This window comes from Cynocephalus volans, chromosome 14 (genome assembly GCF_027409185.1).
Source record: "Cynocephalus volans isolate mCynVol1 chromosome 14, mCynVol1.pri, whole genome shotgun sequence".
In the NCBI taxonomy this organism is placed as follows: Eukaryota; Metazoa; Chordata; class Mammalia; order Dermoptera; family Cynocephalidae; genus Cynocephalus; species Cynocephalus volans.
Genome location: NC_084473.1, coordinates 34,832,173 through 34,846,328, shown reverse-complemented (window position 1 = coordinate 34,846,328; position 14,156 = coordinate 34,832,173). Strand labels below are relative to the sequence as shown.

Genomic DNA, 14,156 nt, shown 5'->3' with positions numbered 1-14,156 from the left:
CATTTTATACATTTCATTCTGTTTCTATAAGCTTCAAGTTTTAACCTATTCTAGATGGTAACATCTACCATCTTTATCAGACTATCATAACATGAGTTGCCTGCATTTGATATTTGTATGACTCTAACAATAAATAACAATTCAAAATTTCATTTTTAATATCATATTTTTGATGAATTAAAATTCCTAATGAGATGGGTTTTTTAAATGAAGAATTCCCACTGTGCCACTCTGAGCCCCAGGTTGAGGTAGAAGCAGCAAAACTTGTAGTCCATACGTGTTTTCCGTTTGCTTTCTGAATAAAGGCATGCATTCAATGAATGTATTAGCTGGATAACAGAATACCTGCTGGACAGATAAGGATAATAAAATTTAGAATAGGGCTAAAAGTTACAAAAGAAATAATCTTGATTGAATGGTTATGAGCTAATTCTTATTCTGATGAGAATCCTTATTTACTTCTTAAGGAAATCATGCCATTATTTGTTTTTCTATATTTTAAGCGCATTGTCAAGTAGATACTTTAACTGCTATTTTCGTTGTGTTCTGACTCTTAGAATTGGGAATCCCTGCCTCTGTGGATCTTGTGAGCAGTGATCCAAGCCATATGGTAGCATCATTCAGCAAAGGATATACAAGCATCTTTAACATGGAAACACAACAACGCATTCTCACTTTAGAATCCAATCTAGATGCAAGTATGTATACCAATTTTTAGTAGTCTGTTTAGATCAATTTTTTCACTTTATCAAAATTATAGCTACTAGAGTCAGCTATCAAAAATATTTGTCGTTATAAAGTGTTCTGCTTCCTACATCTCAGAACACAATTACTTAGAAGGATATAATGATTTACAATTGATTTTAAGAGTTTGGGTTAAGTTTATGCATGTTTATAACTATACTATTTAAAATAGCATTTTAGCTATTCCAAAGATGAATCCAGTTTAGTTTTATACCAAATGATTAATTTTTAATCCATTTGAAGAAAACAGTATTTATTCTGAATAGAAAATAAATATATTTTCTATCTCATAATTTTATTTTTTTTAACCAACTTAATTTTATATTAGTAAAATAACTTGATACAGCTCAATATTCTTTAGAATATAGATCACATTGTGGCTCTCAGAATCCCAAATCTGAAGTTTCTTATTGAATACAGGAAGTCAGGAAGTAAATGCTTTCTTGGGTTACAAGAATCCTTTTGGTTTTTGGGTTTTTTTAACCATTACTTTCTGTCTTTAGTCATAATCTGGACAATCACAATTTAGGTTGCAGCCGATAAAACCACGTACACATATACTGTTGTTTTAATCTGAGAACTAGCTTTAAAAATAATTACATTTTGTGAATTTGTGTGTGAACGCACATGTGCATGCATTCATGTGTGCTTGTGTGTCTGTGTCTCTCTCCCTCTCCTCTCCCTCCCCCCTCCCCCTTTCTCTCTCAAAAATTTCCTTCATTCCATTTTGGCTTTCTTCATTTTCCCTTCCTCATCTGTTATCCTTTGTTTTTTCCTGATATGTTGTAAGAGTTGTATGAGGAAGTAGGCATGAATCAAATTTTGAGCTATTCAGATGTAAAAGAGACAGGAAAACAAAAATTGAGATTATGGAATTGGAAAAGGAATTTTTTTGCCAAGAAATATATTTTAGACTCGGGGTAAATTAAAAATCATATTTTGATATATTGATGCTGGAGGAGAAGGGGTCTGTGAAGGCCCAGTAGATGGACTTAACCCTCCTCATCCTCTTACCAGGTTCTTGACTCCACCACAGGAAATAATTCAAGAGGAGAGTCACAGTAGAAAGCAAGAATGGGTTTAATGTAATAAATAAGAGTTACAGATTTCACAGGGAGAGTGTGGCCTAGCTCCAGAGACCCAGCAGGGTCTGCACCAGGTCCAATACAAAAGTAAGAAATGCCCCCTTAAAGTCTAGTACAGAGTGCAGGCTGGCTTGAGAACAAGCAGCCACTTGCTGAAAGTAAGTTTGATACAAAAGAAAGCATACACACCTCAGCCAGCAAAGTGTGGGTTGGCCCTGAGAAAGTGAGCAACAACCCTGCCTTCTGCTGGGATTCAAGTTTTATAGTCTCACTATCTAATACATATTTACACTATCTAATGAAAATAAATTCCATTTTTCTGATCTTGCTTGGCCATTAGGGTTATATAACCCCTTCCTACTGAGCATGCCCAGCTACTGGATTTCCATAAGTCAGCCCCCTGAGGTCTCCCGTTGGTCCGAAAATTGGTTCGACTTGCAACAGTAACTCTCCTCTAGGGTAGGGCCCCAGAGGAGGGCCCTGAGACCTTGGGGAATGGCTTGAAACCCAGACGTGTGTCCTGTAACCTGAGCCCAGGGAAACTGAGCACCTTGTATCTCAATATGACCTAAAGCTACAGTAGTAAGATAAAAAACCGATTAATATCAGAAAGGATGTGAGCATTATTGGAATTACATTTGGAGATTGTGACTTAAATATCTTCATTGGCTAATGTTGGTTTTTAATGACTACTACAAGTTAATAAGACGTCAAATCTGGTGGATAAGATGGATAAAATGAACTAGTTGATCCCATTTTTTTTGTCCCAAGAGGTGTGACCATAAAGTAGTATGGCTTTTTGCCTGGTACTAGAAACATTTTCAGAAGCAGATTGCCGAGAATGTTTTTAACAAAGGTAACATTATTGGAATAAGTAATAATAATTTACTGTGATAATATATCCTGATAGTTCCTAAATTACCGGCTTTGTTACTTTTACAGTTGCGTAAAACAAACTTAAATTAGTCTTTTATTCCATTCTACTGTGGACTACCCTTCATGTTTGATTATGTTGTTCTATTCTGGAATTTAGATTTTTTTTTTTTGACTGGTAAGGGGATCACAACTCTCTGCACGGTATTGTCTGCACCACGCTCAGCCAGTGAGCTCACTGGCCATCCCTATATAGGATCCAAACCCGTGGCCTTGGCGCTACCAGCACCACACTCTCCCAAGTGAGCCATGGGGCCGGCCCTAGAAGTTTTTTTTTTTTTTTTGATTAAAATTCAGACCAAAAATGTTTCAAGGTGAAAGTGAATTTCGTATAGAGTTTAAAATGATGAAGGATGTTTGTTGTTAGAATAAAAATAAATTACCCTTCTCATTGATGTCAATGGTGATTTCACTGTGATACAGAGGCAGTTGAAGCAGGTAAATGTGTACTTGTGAACCCAGTGTAAAAGTAAAGTATTTCTAAGTCACAAGCTGAATATGAGTATTTGGAGGATTGTTTTGGATTCAATGATAGAATGATGGCTGCTAGGCCTTTGATTTATTTCTAGTGTTCTTTGCATTTTGCTTATTTCTGTGTTTTACCATCAAGTAGAGAAACTTCCTTAAAAGTTATTGCCAAAGTATTTCTTTTGCCTGCTTCCATGATTTGATTTCTATTGCATTAATTTTCCAGCTTTCAAAGTAATTAAAGCTATCCCAGAAACTTCTCTCTCAGAATGTATGGGATATTTCACTTAAAGTATTTATTTCTTGTTTTTGTTTTTCTTCTGCTAGACTTTACACAGGCTCTTGCTCAGTGATGTTTTATCTATGGTGGATAAAAATTCATAGTCTCAATTTTGAAACTAAGTATCTCTTTAGATCATCTAAGTCAAGTGTAGCTGAGCAAGAAGTTATTCCATGGTCAAATGACTTTTTTGTTCTATATTCAAATGACAGGCTGGGTTAACAACCTGCTGCTAGCATTGGAAAAAGACTGTCTTCAGGTTTTAAGATGTCATATTTCTGGGAACCCCGTGAAAATCCCATAAGATTATTTTTACCTATATTTTCTATTATGTGAATGTAAACTCATAATACTACTTCTAGGATTTAAAGAAAAGTTAACTCTTTATGAAATATTTTTAAACTTGCAGAAAGGTTGCAAATATAGTACAAGAACTCCTGGCTACCCTTCATGCATATTCACTAGTTTTTCACGTTATATCACATTTGCTTTTTCACTATATATGTGTATAGTTTTTAAATTCTGAACCACTTGAGGGACATCATGCCCCTGGGATTCCTTTAGATCCTTTAGCATGTAATTTCTAAAAACAAGGACATTTTCTGACATAGCACATTAACACTGATCAAAATCAGGAAATTTAACATTGACACAATACTGTTGTTTGAGTTACTGTTCATATTTAAATTTTGCCAATTTTACCAATGATGTATTTTATAAGGACATCCCTTCCTCTCCCTGAACCATGATATAGTGGTATTTTAAAAATTTTGACATATCTTAACTTAGTATTATCTTTATGCAGATTTTTCTTTTTCTTTTACAAAAACATATTAATAAAAATTACTGATTAAGTTTAAGTTCTTCTTAATTATTGATTTCCTTTTGATAAAAGGCTTCCAGGAGGAACTGGTGATCTTATATTAGTTTAGGAACCAGTCTGGGCAGTTGTCCAATTTGCATGAGTCATCTGGTTGGGACAGAGTTAGAAGTTATAATAGATACTGGTTTTGTCACTTAATGTTGAGGGAGTCACAACTTTTTCTGGACGTTGGTGCATTTGCTATGATATGGGCTTAATATATGTCCTGCCTGTTTCATTGTGCATGTAAGTGAAATCTCTTTGAAAACTATTAAAGGATACACAAAAGATGCTATTAGGACGATGACTGTTTTAAGATTCCAAACCTGGTAGACTGTCAAATGATGACCATTTCTATTATGATGAAGAAGAGTGGAAAGAGAAGATTTAAGGGTTAAGAAGCTTTCTTTGTAATGTTTATTTTTTGATGATAACTTTGTGATGAAGAGCTCTATATGCAAAAAGAGCTGAGATTTAAATTTGGGAATTGTCTTCATTACATAGAACTTCATATAACACAATATCACAGAGCATTGTAGAATGATAAATGTCAGTAGCTCTAGGCTAAGCCTTAGATGGACCCATAGATAGCAGGTAGTGAAAAAGGAAATTCTAATTTTTAGGTCCCTCTAGATTTGTCAGTATAGCTTAGCTTAGGCAATTCTTATTTCCTAACATTGATATTACGGGAACAATCTCAGAATAAATGAATCAAAGACAAATTAAAGTCACATTATTTACTTTTTCAGTCTCTTAGGTGGGTATTCAGTTCTCCATTGTGTGAAAATATAATAGCTTTGACTAATTTGTGTTGCTCTTTAATTTTTTCTTTTTAGCAGCTAGTTCTTCCTGCCAAATAAATAGAGTCATCAGTCATCCCACTCTTCCGATCAGCATCACTGCTCATGAAGACAGGCACATCAAATTCTATGATAACAACACAGGTAAAAATTTATTAAGAATTGATTTTTGTTAAAGCAAAAAATCCCTGCTATAAATAGACATTTTGATGTCTATTGGTGGCTTCATAGGCAGGGAATAGGCTGAAACAAAAATACTCTTCTGCCTTAGTTTCTGTTCATTCCATTCAAATCTGCTGAGACTAGTCTTCATTATACAGTATAGAATCATTCTGCTTTATTTAATAGTGAGTAGATACTATATTTAGGCCCTAGGGCCAGCGTTATCACTAGTAATGCAATGAACAGTTCATTTAAATACCAATAAAAATGATCTATTGCTATGATCTGTTGCAATATATTGGGAAAAAATAGAAATGTGTTGGAAGTAGCGGCATATGATCATTGTATTTTGTTTAAAATTGTTCAATTTTTGAATAGTGTTATTCAATATTCAATTATTTAGTTATTGAATAGCCTTATTCAGTGTTGTGATGGAAAACCTCCAGGTCATTTGGTTTATTTTGTTAGTTTTTCCATGGACTAATCTTTTCTGTATTATGATACTGACTATTTGGTCCTCATTGATTTGAGTTGGGGCATGGGGGCTTTCCTAATTTTTATTGGGTTGCATTTCATCAGTTTAAATGAAATTCATGAGGAGCTGTGCTGAAAGGAAAGCACCCTGTAGTAGTAGCCATATTTACTATTATACCTGCTATTGTCTTTGTTAATATGTTGAGTTTGCCGACTTTGCTTAGCTGCTAGTGATGAGTAATTTAATATTTTTAATCCCTTTCTATATGTTTTTTCCACTAAAATTGCAGCCATGTTCTCTTTCTGTTCCTTTGTCTTTGTCTCAGTGAATTTGAACTTTCTGTTCCCACAACCCGTATAATTTGCCTGTAGCTAAAGGATGCAGAGTAGGAGATTAATAATGTCTAAATTCTAATTAATAAACATGCCTTAAGGGAGGGTTTGTGTAGAAACTACTGACTTCCATATTGTGGTTTAAAAGACAAAAGTGGGTGGTCTGAAGGTAGTAAGGAAGTTATCTTGATTGTTCAGTCAGTTACAGATCAACCTTCTTGTTCTACTCTTTCCCTCCTCATTACTCCACTTGATTAGTCTAACAACAACAACAACAACAACAAAAGACAAAAGTATAGTCTAGAATTTGAGCCTTTTTTTTTCTCATCACTACTATAAACCAGAGGCAGGAGGATGACAGATGTTTTAGCTAATGGAAAAAGTTGATGATACAGTAAGTACACAGAGAGGAATGACTGAAGAAACCAGTGTAAGATGGTAGCTGGCATGTGTTAAAGATGAGAGAGGTCATTCATTAATAAAGACTAACAATCTCTTTTTCCAAAGGCAAACTGATCCACTCGATGGTAGCCCACCTAGAAGCCGTTACAAGTTTAGCAGTTGATCCTAATGGCCTGTATTTGATGTCTGGCAGTAAGTAGATCAACTATGGATTATTTATTTGTTCTTATAACTTTCACGTTAATGTAATTTTTCCTTTTAATTTCCTTTCTTTTGGTATAGGTCATGACTGTTCAATACGTTTATGGAATCTAGAAAGTAAGACGTGTATCCAAGAATTCACAGCTCATCGGAAAAAGTTTGAAGAAGCAATTCATGATGTAGCTTTCCACCCATCCAAATGCTATATAGCCAGTGCTGGAGCTGATGCACTGGCTAAAGTCTTTGTATGACACGATGTATCATCTTCATCTTCTAGCTCTTTATAAATATCAAGTGCACAAAAGAGATACAGAAGACCAGGGCAAGAACCAACTCCTCCTGCCCTTTTGTTCTGCTGAAGGAGCACAGAGAATGTTTGTTAAAGTATAATTTTGCAATTCCTATGCTGTTTTCTAAAACTAAGGTTGTTCAGGTTGCTGCAAGCTCAGCTGAATCTGAGAGCCTGAAAACTGTTTCAAATTTTCCCCCAAATAGTGCTTTTATTTCAGAGGATGTTCTAATTCGCTAGGCAGGCCTGAGCGAATACAGGTTTAGCTTGTCTCTACTGAATGAAGAGGGCTTGCTTTAATGGATAATTAAAAAGCCTGATGGCTGGTAATGAGTAGAGGAAGAATTGAAACTTAGACCTACTTCTCCCCTGAGAAATCTTGTTAAACACATTAGGTAGACAAAACAGTAATCTTTATCATATCTCCTCTAACCCCTTTGTGTATAATAACCAGGCAGTGTTAAAATGAGTTTTTAATTTAGCTCTCCTTTCAGCTGTTCACATAAAGCACCTGGCAAAGCATTTCACCTATTAGGGAAAAAATGCAATAATATGTTAAATATATTATTATTAAGAAATGCTAAACAAATATTTAGTTTACAAGGAAATTTCTATATTGTATTACAGTTTTGAAAATAGATTTGGTACCATTCTAAAGTTTAGCTGTCAAGTATACACCATTATGAAGAATAGTTGATAGAGTCTGCTTTTACTAAAGGATTTAACTTATTCAGGTTTGAGATTCTGTTTATTTTTAAGGTAAACAGGGCATATCTCTGTAATAATTTCTATTTTAGAATTCACTTTATTCATGTGGTGTTTATAGTACCAGAGTGATTATTTCATATTGATGAAATCTTACCTTTCAGTAACTGAAAAAGATGGAAGTTATTTGCTAGTACTCATTTATCAACACCTACATAATCATGCTTCAGGTGATCTCTGCTTCTTGTTCTTTGTCTCTCACATTTGTTATCTGATATCTACCAAAAATAGTTCATAATTATTGTTTTAATGGTCCAAAGAGTGTGGGTAACCTCAGGCAGCTGCTTTTACAAAAGTACTAATTAAAACAAATGCTATATACCCTAGGAATCCTTTATTAATATCTCTAAGAAGAAGAAACTCCCAGAAATCTCAATGGAGGAGTTCAATGCCTAAGATTGGCTAAAGGGTTCTCTCTTTCACTCTCCTTATCCCTCCTCATTGTTTATTTTAAATACACGTTTTAATGGTCATCTTGTTTGCCCCAAATGACAGAGACCAATCTAGAAATTGGAAATAAATTATTAATGTTCAATTTTTCACCAAAATGTATATATAATAGGTTCTCAGACTTAAAAAAAAATCATATTCGTAAGTATTTTAACTCATTAAAATAATTCCTGCAGTTCCATCCCCACATATTCCATTGTCATAGCAATGATACTTCTGATGATATGCACATCTACTCCTTGAAGAAGTGTTTGGGTGGTGATGTGGATAATAATGACAATATTTATTTAAAATTTCTGCTTGTCTGCCTCTAGAACTCTGCAGTATACAAGTAAATTTTCTTTAATGCTAAACACCTGTGCTAAATTTGCCAGATTGTTACACGGATGTGTTGTAGTATTTTAACACAGCTACCTTTTTGTTTCATCTTTGTGCTTTGGTTTACAGCAGGCTTAAGGGACTCCTTTGTATAATCAAATGAATTGACTTAGACATGAGTTACTAGGTGAGTGTTTTTATTTTCGTGCAGATACAGAATTCCGCATTGTGTTCAGTAATTCCTTTCAGTTCTTCACAGAGCAAAGAAAGGGTGTTGCTAATCTGACTTTTGTAGAAGGATACTGGAAAATTCCAGTCAGGTGTCCTTACTTGGTATATTTATGATGAACAACCACAAAACTATTGTTCTACCAGTTATTGCTATAATTACCTTCCCAGGTCTTCCAGTGCCTACTTTATGTCACTGAAATTCTGAAAACCAAGACACTCTCTTCCCCTGTTCATTTTCTGCCTCATGGTTGAAATTTTTCTGTTAGTGAGTAGAAAATAACCATGAGATATGTAGACTGTGGTGCAAAAGATGGAACTATTGAAAGTTCCTTTGAAAGCCAGTGCTGTGCCACTGGAGACTGTACACAAAGAGATTCTTCTCCACTAACACTGTATGATCTCAGCCTAGAAATAGCCAAAGCTGTCTTCCAATCAGATAATACCATATATGTATGTCTGACTTTTCCCCCAGCCTATTGAAAATTCACAAAACGAACAAATTTGAGATTCAGTTATTGAAATGATTTCATAGTGCTTGGTTTGTAAATATTTTGGATGAAATATATTGGAATAGTATGAAAATCAGCAGGAGGTATGGGTCCCTGCCTTATTTTCATATGCTGTGGATACAGCTCTGGGAGCTTGCAGCACCCTTCTCAAAAAACTGTCATATGGAACTCATTTGCTACTCAAATCATAGATATTTAACATAAGTGGTATAATGACCTTCAGTATTTTTCTATTGAACAAATTTACCAATTTTTTGCCATTAAACAATTAGTTATGCAAAGTATTTAGCTTTTATAATCATTTTAGTTATGACTAAAAGGGGAGAATGAGCTGCATCACTGATAATGAACTTCATGAGAAATTTTTTGTTTATCTGACTGTCATTCCTTCACTATTCTTGCTATAAATTTCTTTTGGAGATAATGATGAAGATTTATTTGAAAATGTCTAAAATGTATGTATATTTTATAAATGTATATTATATATATTGTAGGAATATATATAATATATATATATATATATAAATAACCATAGGTGCATTTTACTGTTTTGTATTTTTATTTTTGGAGGTAGTGTACACAGCAGATAATGAGTATGACGAGTGTTGTGCTGTTTGCTTTTGCAGTATAATATATAGTTCTAAATGTTTAAATTACTGTATATACTATATTCATTATAGGCTAGCATGCTTGTTTTAAAGACTGTCATTCTAGTTTATTAAAATCTGAATGTAAGAAAACCTGGCTATTCAAATGTGAATTGAAAAATATTCCATTCTTAGTACTGAACTATTTCCATTGAACATTCAGGCTTTTTAACAAAACAGATATCATCAAGAAGGCAATAGCTAGAAAATGAGAGGTGCCTTTAAAAAAAAATACAAATGCAGCCTTACAGTGAGGATGAAGATTGAGTTGGGGGGGGGGCAGCAGTGAGAGAGAAAGAGAATGTGTGTGTGTGTTTGCCAATCTGTGAAGGTCCTGATTTGTGACCATCAACGTCTTTTTAATGTATCTGCTCAACTTCTAGGTCTTCAGGGGACATTTCATGCATTATCTTTGTGCTCTTCTGAGCACCATATATACTTTTCAAGAATTTTGAATGTGAATTCCTAGAACTTTCATAGAGAAAAAATAGCTATTCTTTAATTATAGTCAAGTGCAGGTAAGGAGAAATTATAGGTTCACCAAAATCATGGGATCTCAGTGTTGGCTAAGTAAATGTAATTTTTAAAAGGCTCACTTTTTTAGTATTTCATATATTTCCCCCTTAAACAAGAACATGTTGTGAAATTTTTATGTGATGAAGATTCAACTAGCAAAAATTATTTTTAAACACCTAAAATTCCACTTAAGAATAGTCTTAAGGTATTTCAGTGGCATCTCTCATATCTACCTCTTTGTCACTGCTACCATTTTAACTAAAGTAAATCTTTATGACATCTGAAATGATGATTGTATGCATTAAAAAAAATCTATGTTGGTGCTTTTTTCAAGCTTTGTCATTAAAGTTATATTGTATTAAGATGTCACAAATCACATTGAAAGGCTTAGAATTAATTTTGGTTTTCCTCTGAAAGAATTGCTTAAAATGAACCATCCAATGTTGGTAATGAGTGGACATAGTTAATCTCTGGCTGGTATATGTCTGTATGATGTTTTCAACCAAGAGCCAAATTGTTACTGAATTTACATGGAAAAAGAGTTCTAAGTTTAATTTTTTTCAGCTTGCTTTATTCTTTGAAAGCTGTTTCAAGACTATTAAGTACGTAATCATTCATTTTATTACTCAGAAGTTACCTCTGTTACTATGTGTGCTTGTTTAGTTATTTATGTAATTGCAGTACTTTAAAGTGTTTGACACTGGGATTCAGGTTGTACGAAAGTAGTAGCTGACAAAAATATGTATATTTTTGTTAATGTATTAATTCCTAATTTTAGGGGAAGGTCCAGAAAACTAACATGTGTTTGAAAACAAAGGATAGGTCATCAGTAAATGACTTGAATAGCTTACTTTTGCCATTAAAAGCTTTTTAATTGGCCATATTCATTATTCAACTGGATCTCCATGTCAGTGTAAGGGATGCCAGGTTAACAAAGTATTTCACAGATCCTTTACATCAGTAGGGGGTGTGTGTGTGTGTGTGTGTGTGTGTTTTCTAACCTAAAAAAATGTTAGCTCAAGTAGAGATCCCTAGATCCCACTCATTTATTCTAGCAGTATTCCTGCAGTGGTACTTAGGGGTCAGAATTTTCTGGATTTAGACTTGATTTAACTGGGGCCACATGCTTATTATCCTTCTGATGCAAATCAGAAAGTTCATTTTAATTTAGATTGACTCTAATGTCTGCCTGGGTTTTTAACAGGCTGTGAACCAGTGAGTGCCTTGTTAATGTAGAATGATCCCCCCCACCCCCCCGCCCGGGTTGCATGTTAGCTCCTCTCTGAAAATGTCTCAAAGAATGGTATTTTAATTGACTGGTAGAGAGCTGCTAAATTTGGTATTATCTGCTATCAGAGTGTCTTTGGTCTACCACATACCTCCCTCCCTATTTTCTCCTCATTGTTTGGCTGAACTTTGCCTCTTGTGAGAAACGAATACAACGCCCCTTCCCCACATGCTTTTTTCCAGTCCCAGGTTAGGAGGTATTCTCTACCCCCACCCTAACTGTATGATCTAATATCTGTTTTTAGGAGGAACCGCTTCTTTGTAATACTGAAATCTACTGGTTATTTTATGTCTCCTCAACTTCAGTTTACTAGAGCTGACCTCAGGACATCATCAATTCAGATTTCTAAATAACCCTTTCTCTCCACACCCAGCCCCCCAACTGGTGAGCTCTGGGCCAGATTGTTTGATCTTCAGGTATTTTAAATTTTGGTTTTAATATCAATTAATGTAAATTAATCCAAATGCTAATTTTTGTGGTGCAAGAAGTTTCTTTTGTCAATTCAGGGTATGGATAAGCTAATTAAGATATCCATTTTTGGTGGCTCTAAGTGTATTATTTGTTTTTAAATAAAGTGTACAAATATAGATTATGTGCTTATAGGTGTCTCATGAATTGTAATATTATCCAGATTTGGAATCTAGTTGTGGCTTTGCAGTGAAGTTAAATTACTTTAATACAATCTGATTTTGTTTTTTGGGGGGGTAGTAGAGGACTGCAGAGAAATGAAATTCGGGTATTAGACAAAGTAGATGTGAGTCCAGAGTAATGAACCCCAATCTTAATTATTGATTGTGAGGAAGGTAGAGAAGTTTGTCATCTCTGAAAAGCCAGTAAAATTAAAATACCTCATACGATTGGATCAGTGTTACTTTCAGGGACACATATATGTTTAACGAATAGGTTTGATATTTTTTAAGCATTCAATTAAATAATTTTTAAAAATTATATGTATACATATATACATTAAAAATTTTAAAGTATATATGTACATGTGCATATATATATTTTTTTAAATTATATATATACATATATACGTTTAACATGTTTTAATTTTTTCTTTGTTTGGAAAGCATAAGCTTTCCGTACACCTGCACCTTCAAATTAACATCATTTTTTCAAGGGTTTTGCCTGCCCAGAACTCACAATCTCTTTATTCTAATCTGGAGCCACAATGAAATGTGAAATCTAAAAAGTACCTCTTCTAGTGTCCTTGAAACTATCCACTATTGTTTGATGTTCTGTATGCTACTGTGGTAACGAGTGTTATATCCTTAGGTATGTACGCACATTTTTCAGTAGTCTTGGAAATGTCCTTTTTGTCCCTTTTAATAAGAACTGAGACATAATTTGCTGGAGTAATTTGGAAGTAATCTAGCTCAGAAGGTCAAGAGGACTCCAAAAGTTATTCATGGATTGATGAACCCTCTGGGTCAGCCTAGGTTCAGAGTAGTTTTCTGACCTGCACTGGGTTTCCCAAAATCACTGAGGTTTGAGGGGTCCCAGTGTTTTCCTGGCACTTAAGATATTCCCAGGAATACCTGGGAGTCTAGCACCCCCCTTGACATAAACACTGTAATCATGAAGCATCCCTCCTCTTGTTACTTCTCAGTTAAGATAACCAGGACACTTTAATTCTATAAAGAAACACCGACATAAAGCTCTGCAACTCTGAAAACTGAAATCCATATTTTCTGAAACACAAATTTTAATTTAGTATAGTATATGAGGGGCCTTCAAAAAGTTCATAGAAAGATTCGTGTTTTTTTCCTCCATAAAGAAAATTTTTCTTTATTTTTTTTCCTTTTTACTGTAGATAGAAACCACACATACATAATCAAACCCCCACTACATGCAAAATGATAGACAGCACAAATAATACATGTCAAGGTTTGTATTTTTTAACTCAGTTTTTCCACAGGCTTTTTGAAGTACCCTCCTATTTTGTGTACTTTCAGAATCAAACAATCCAAAATCCACAAACAGAAAATGACTCACTTTAAGTATCACTTAGACCCTACAAAAACCTAAGCCCTTTCTTATTCCTAATTGGTATTAGAGGAAAGGTTGTGGTAGTTTCAATCACATTTGAAGAAGGATCTGATTATTTGAGTGAGCAAACTCCACAATATCCTGGATAGGAAGGGCCTGTTTCATAGAAGATTCTCTTGTCCGTGTGATTTCGCCATTCACCTTATAAAGACTGGTCCAGATGCTAACTCCACGTTGACTTTTCCTCTGTAGCTCTTTAGAGAGATAATTAACCCAGTGATGTAAAGGAGAGCCCACAATAAAACGTCTGTTAAATAGCACTTGGAGTTCTAGAGTTAGTGTTGTTAATTCATGTGCCAGTTTTTTATGCCCTCATAAGGTCCCATGTAGCTTCTCAGTTGATAACC

General features: G+C 34.4%; 1 protein-coding gene across 2 annotated transcripts in view; it reads left to right on the top strand.

Annotated features, from left to right (window-relative positions):
- Window positions 1-7,645, top strand: part of STRN (striatin) — a 111,757-nt gene extending 104,112 nt beyond the window's left edge. For both annotated transcript variants that reach the window (XM_063078119.1, XM_063078118.1), the window contains 4 exons: window positions 558-698; window positions 5,209-5,316; window positions 6,649-6,735; window positions 6,826-7,645. In XM_063078119.1, the coding sequence (XP_062934189.1) occupies window positions 558-698; window positions 5,209-5,316; window positions 6,649-6,735; window positions 6,826-6,995 (506 nt within the window). In that variant the 3' untranslated portion in view covers window positions 6,996-7,645. The remainder of the gene's footprint in view (window positions 1-557; window positions 699-5,208; window positions 5,317-6,648; window positions 6,736-6,825) is intronic.
- Window positions 7,646-14,156: the final 6,511 nt, after the last annotated feature.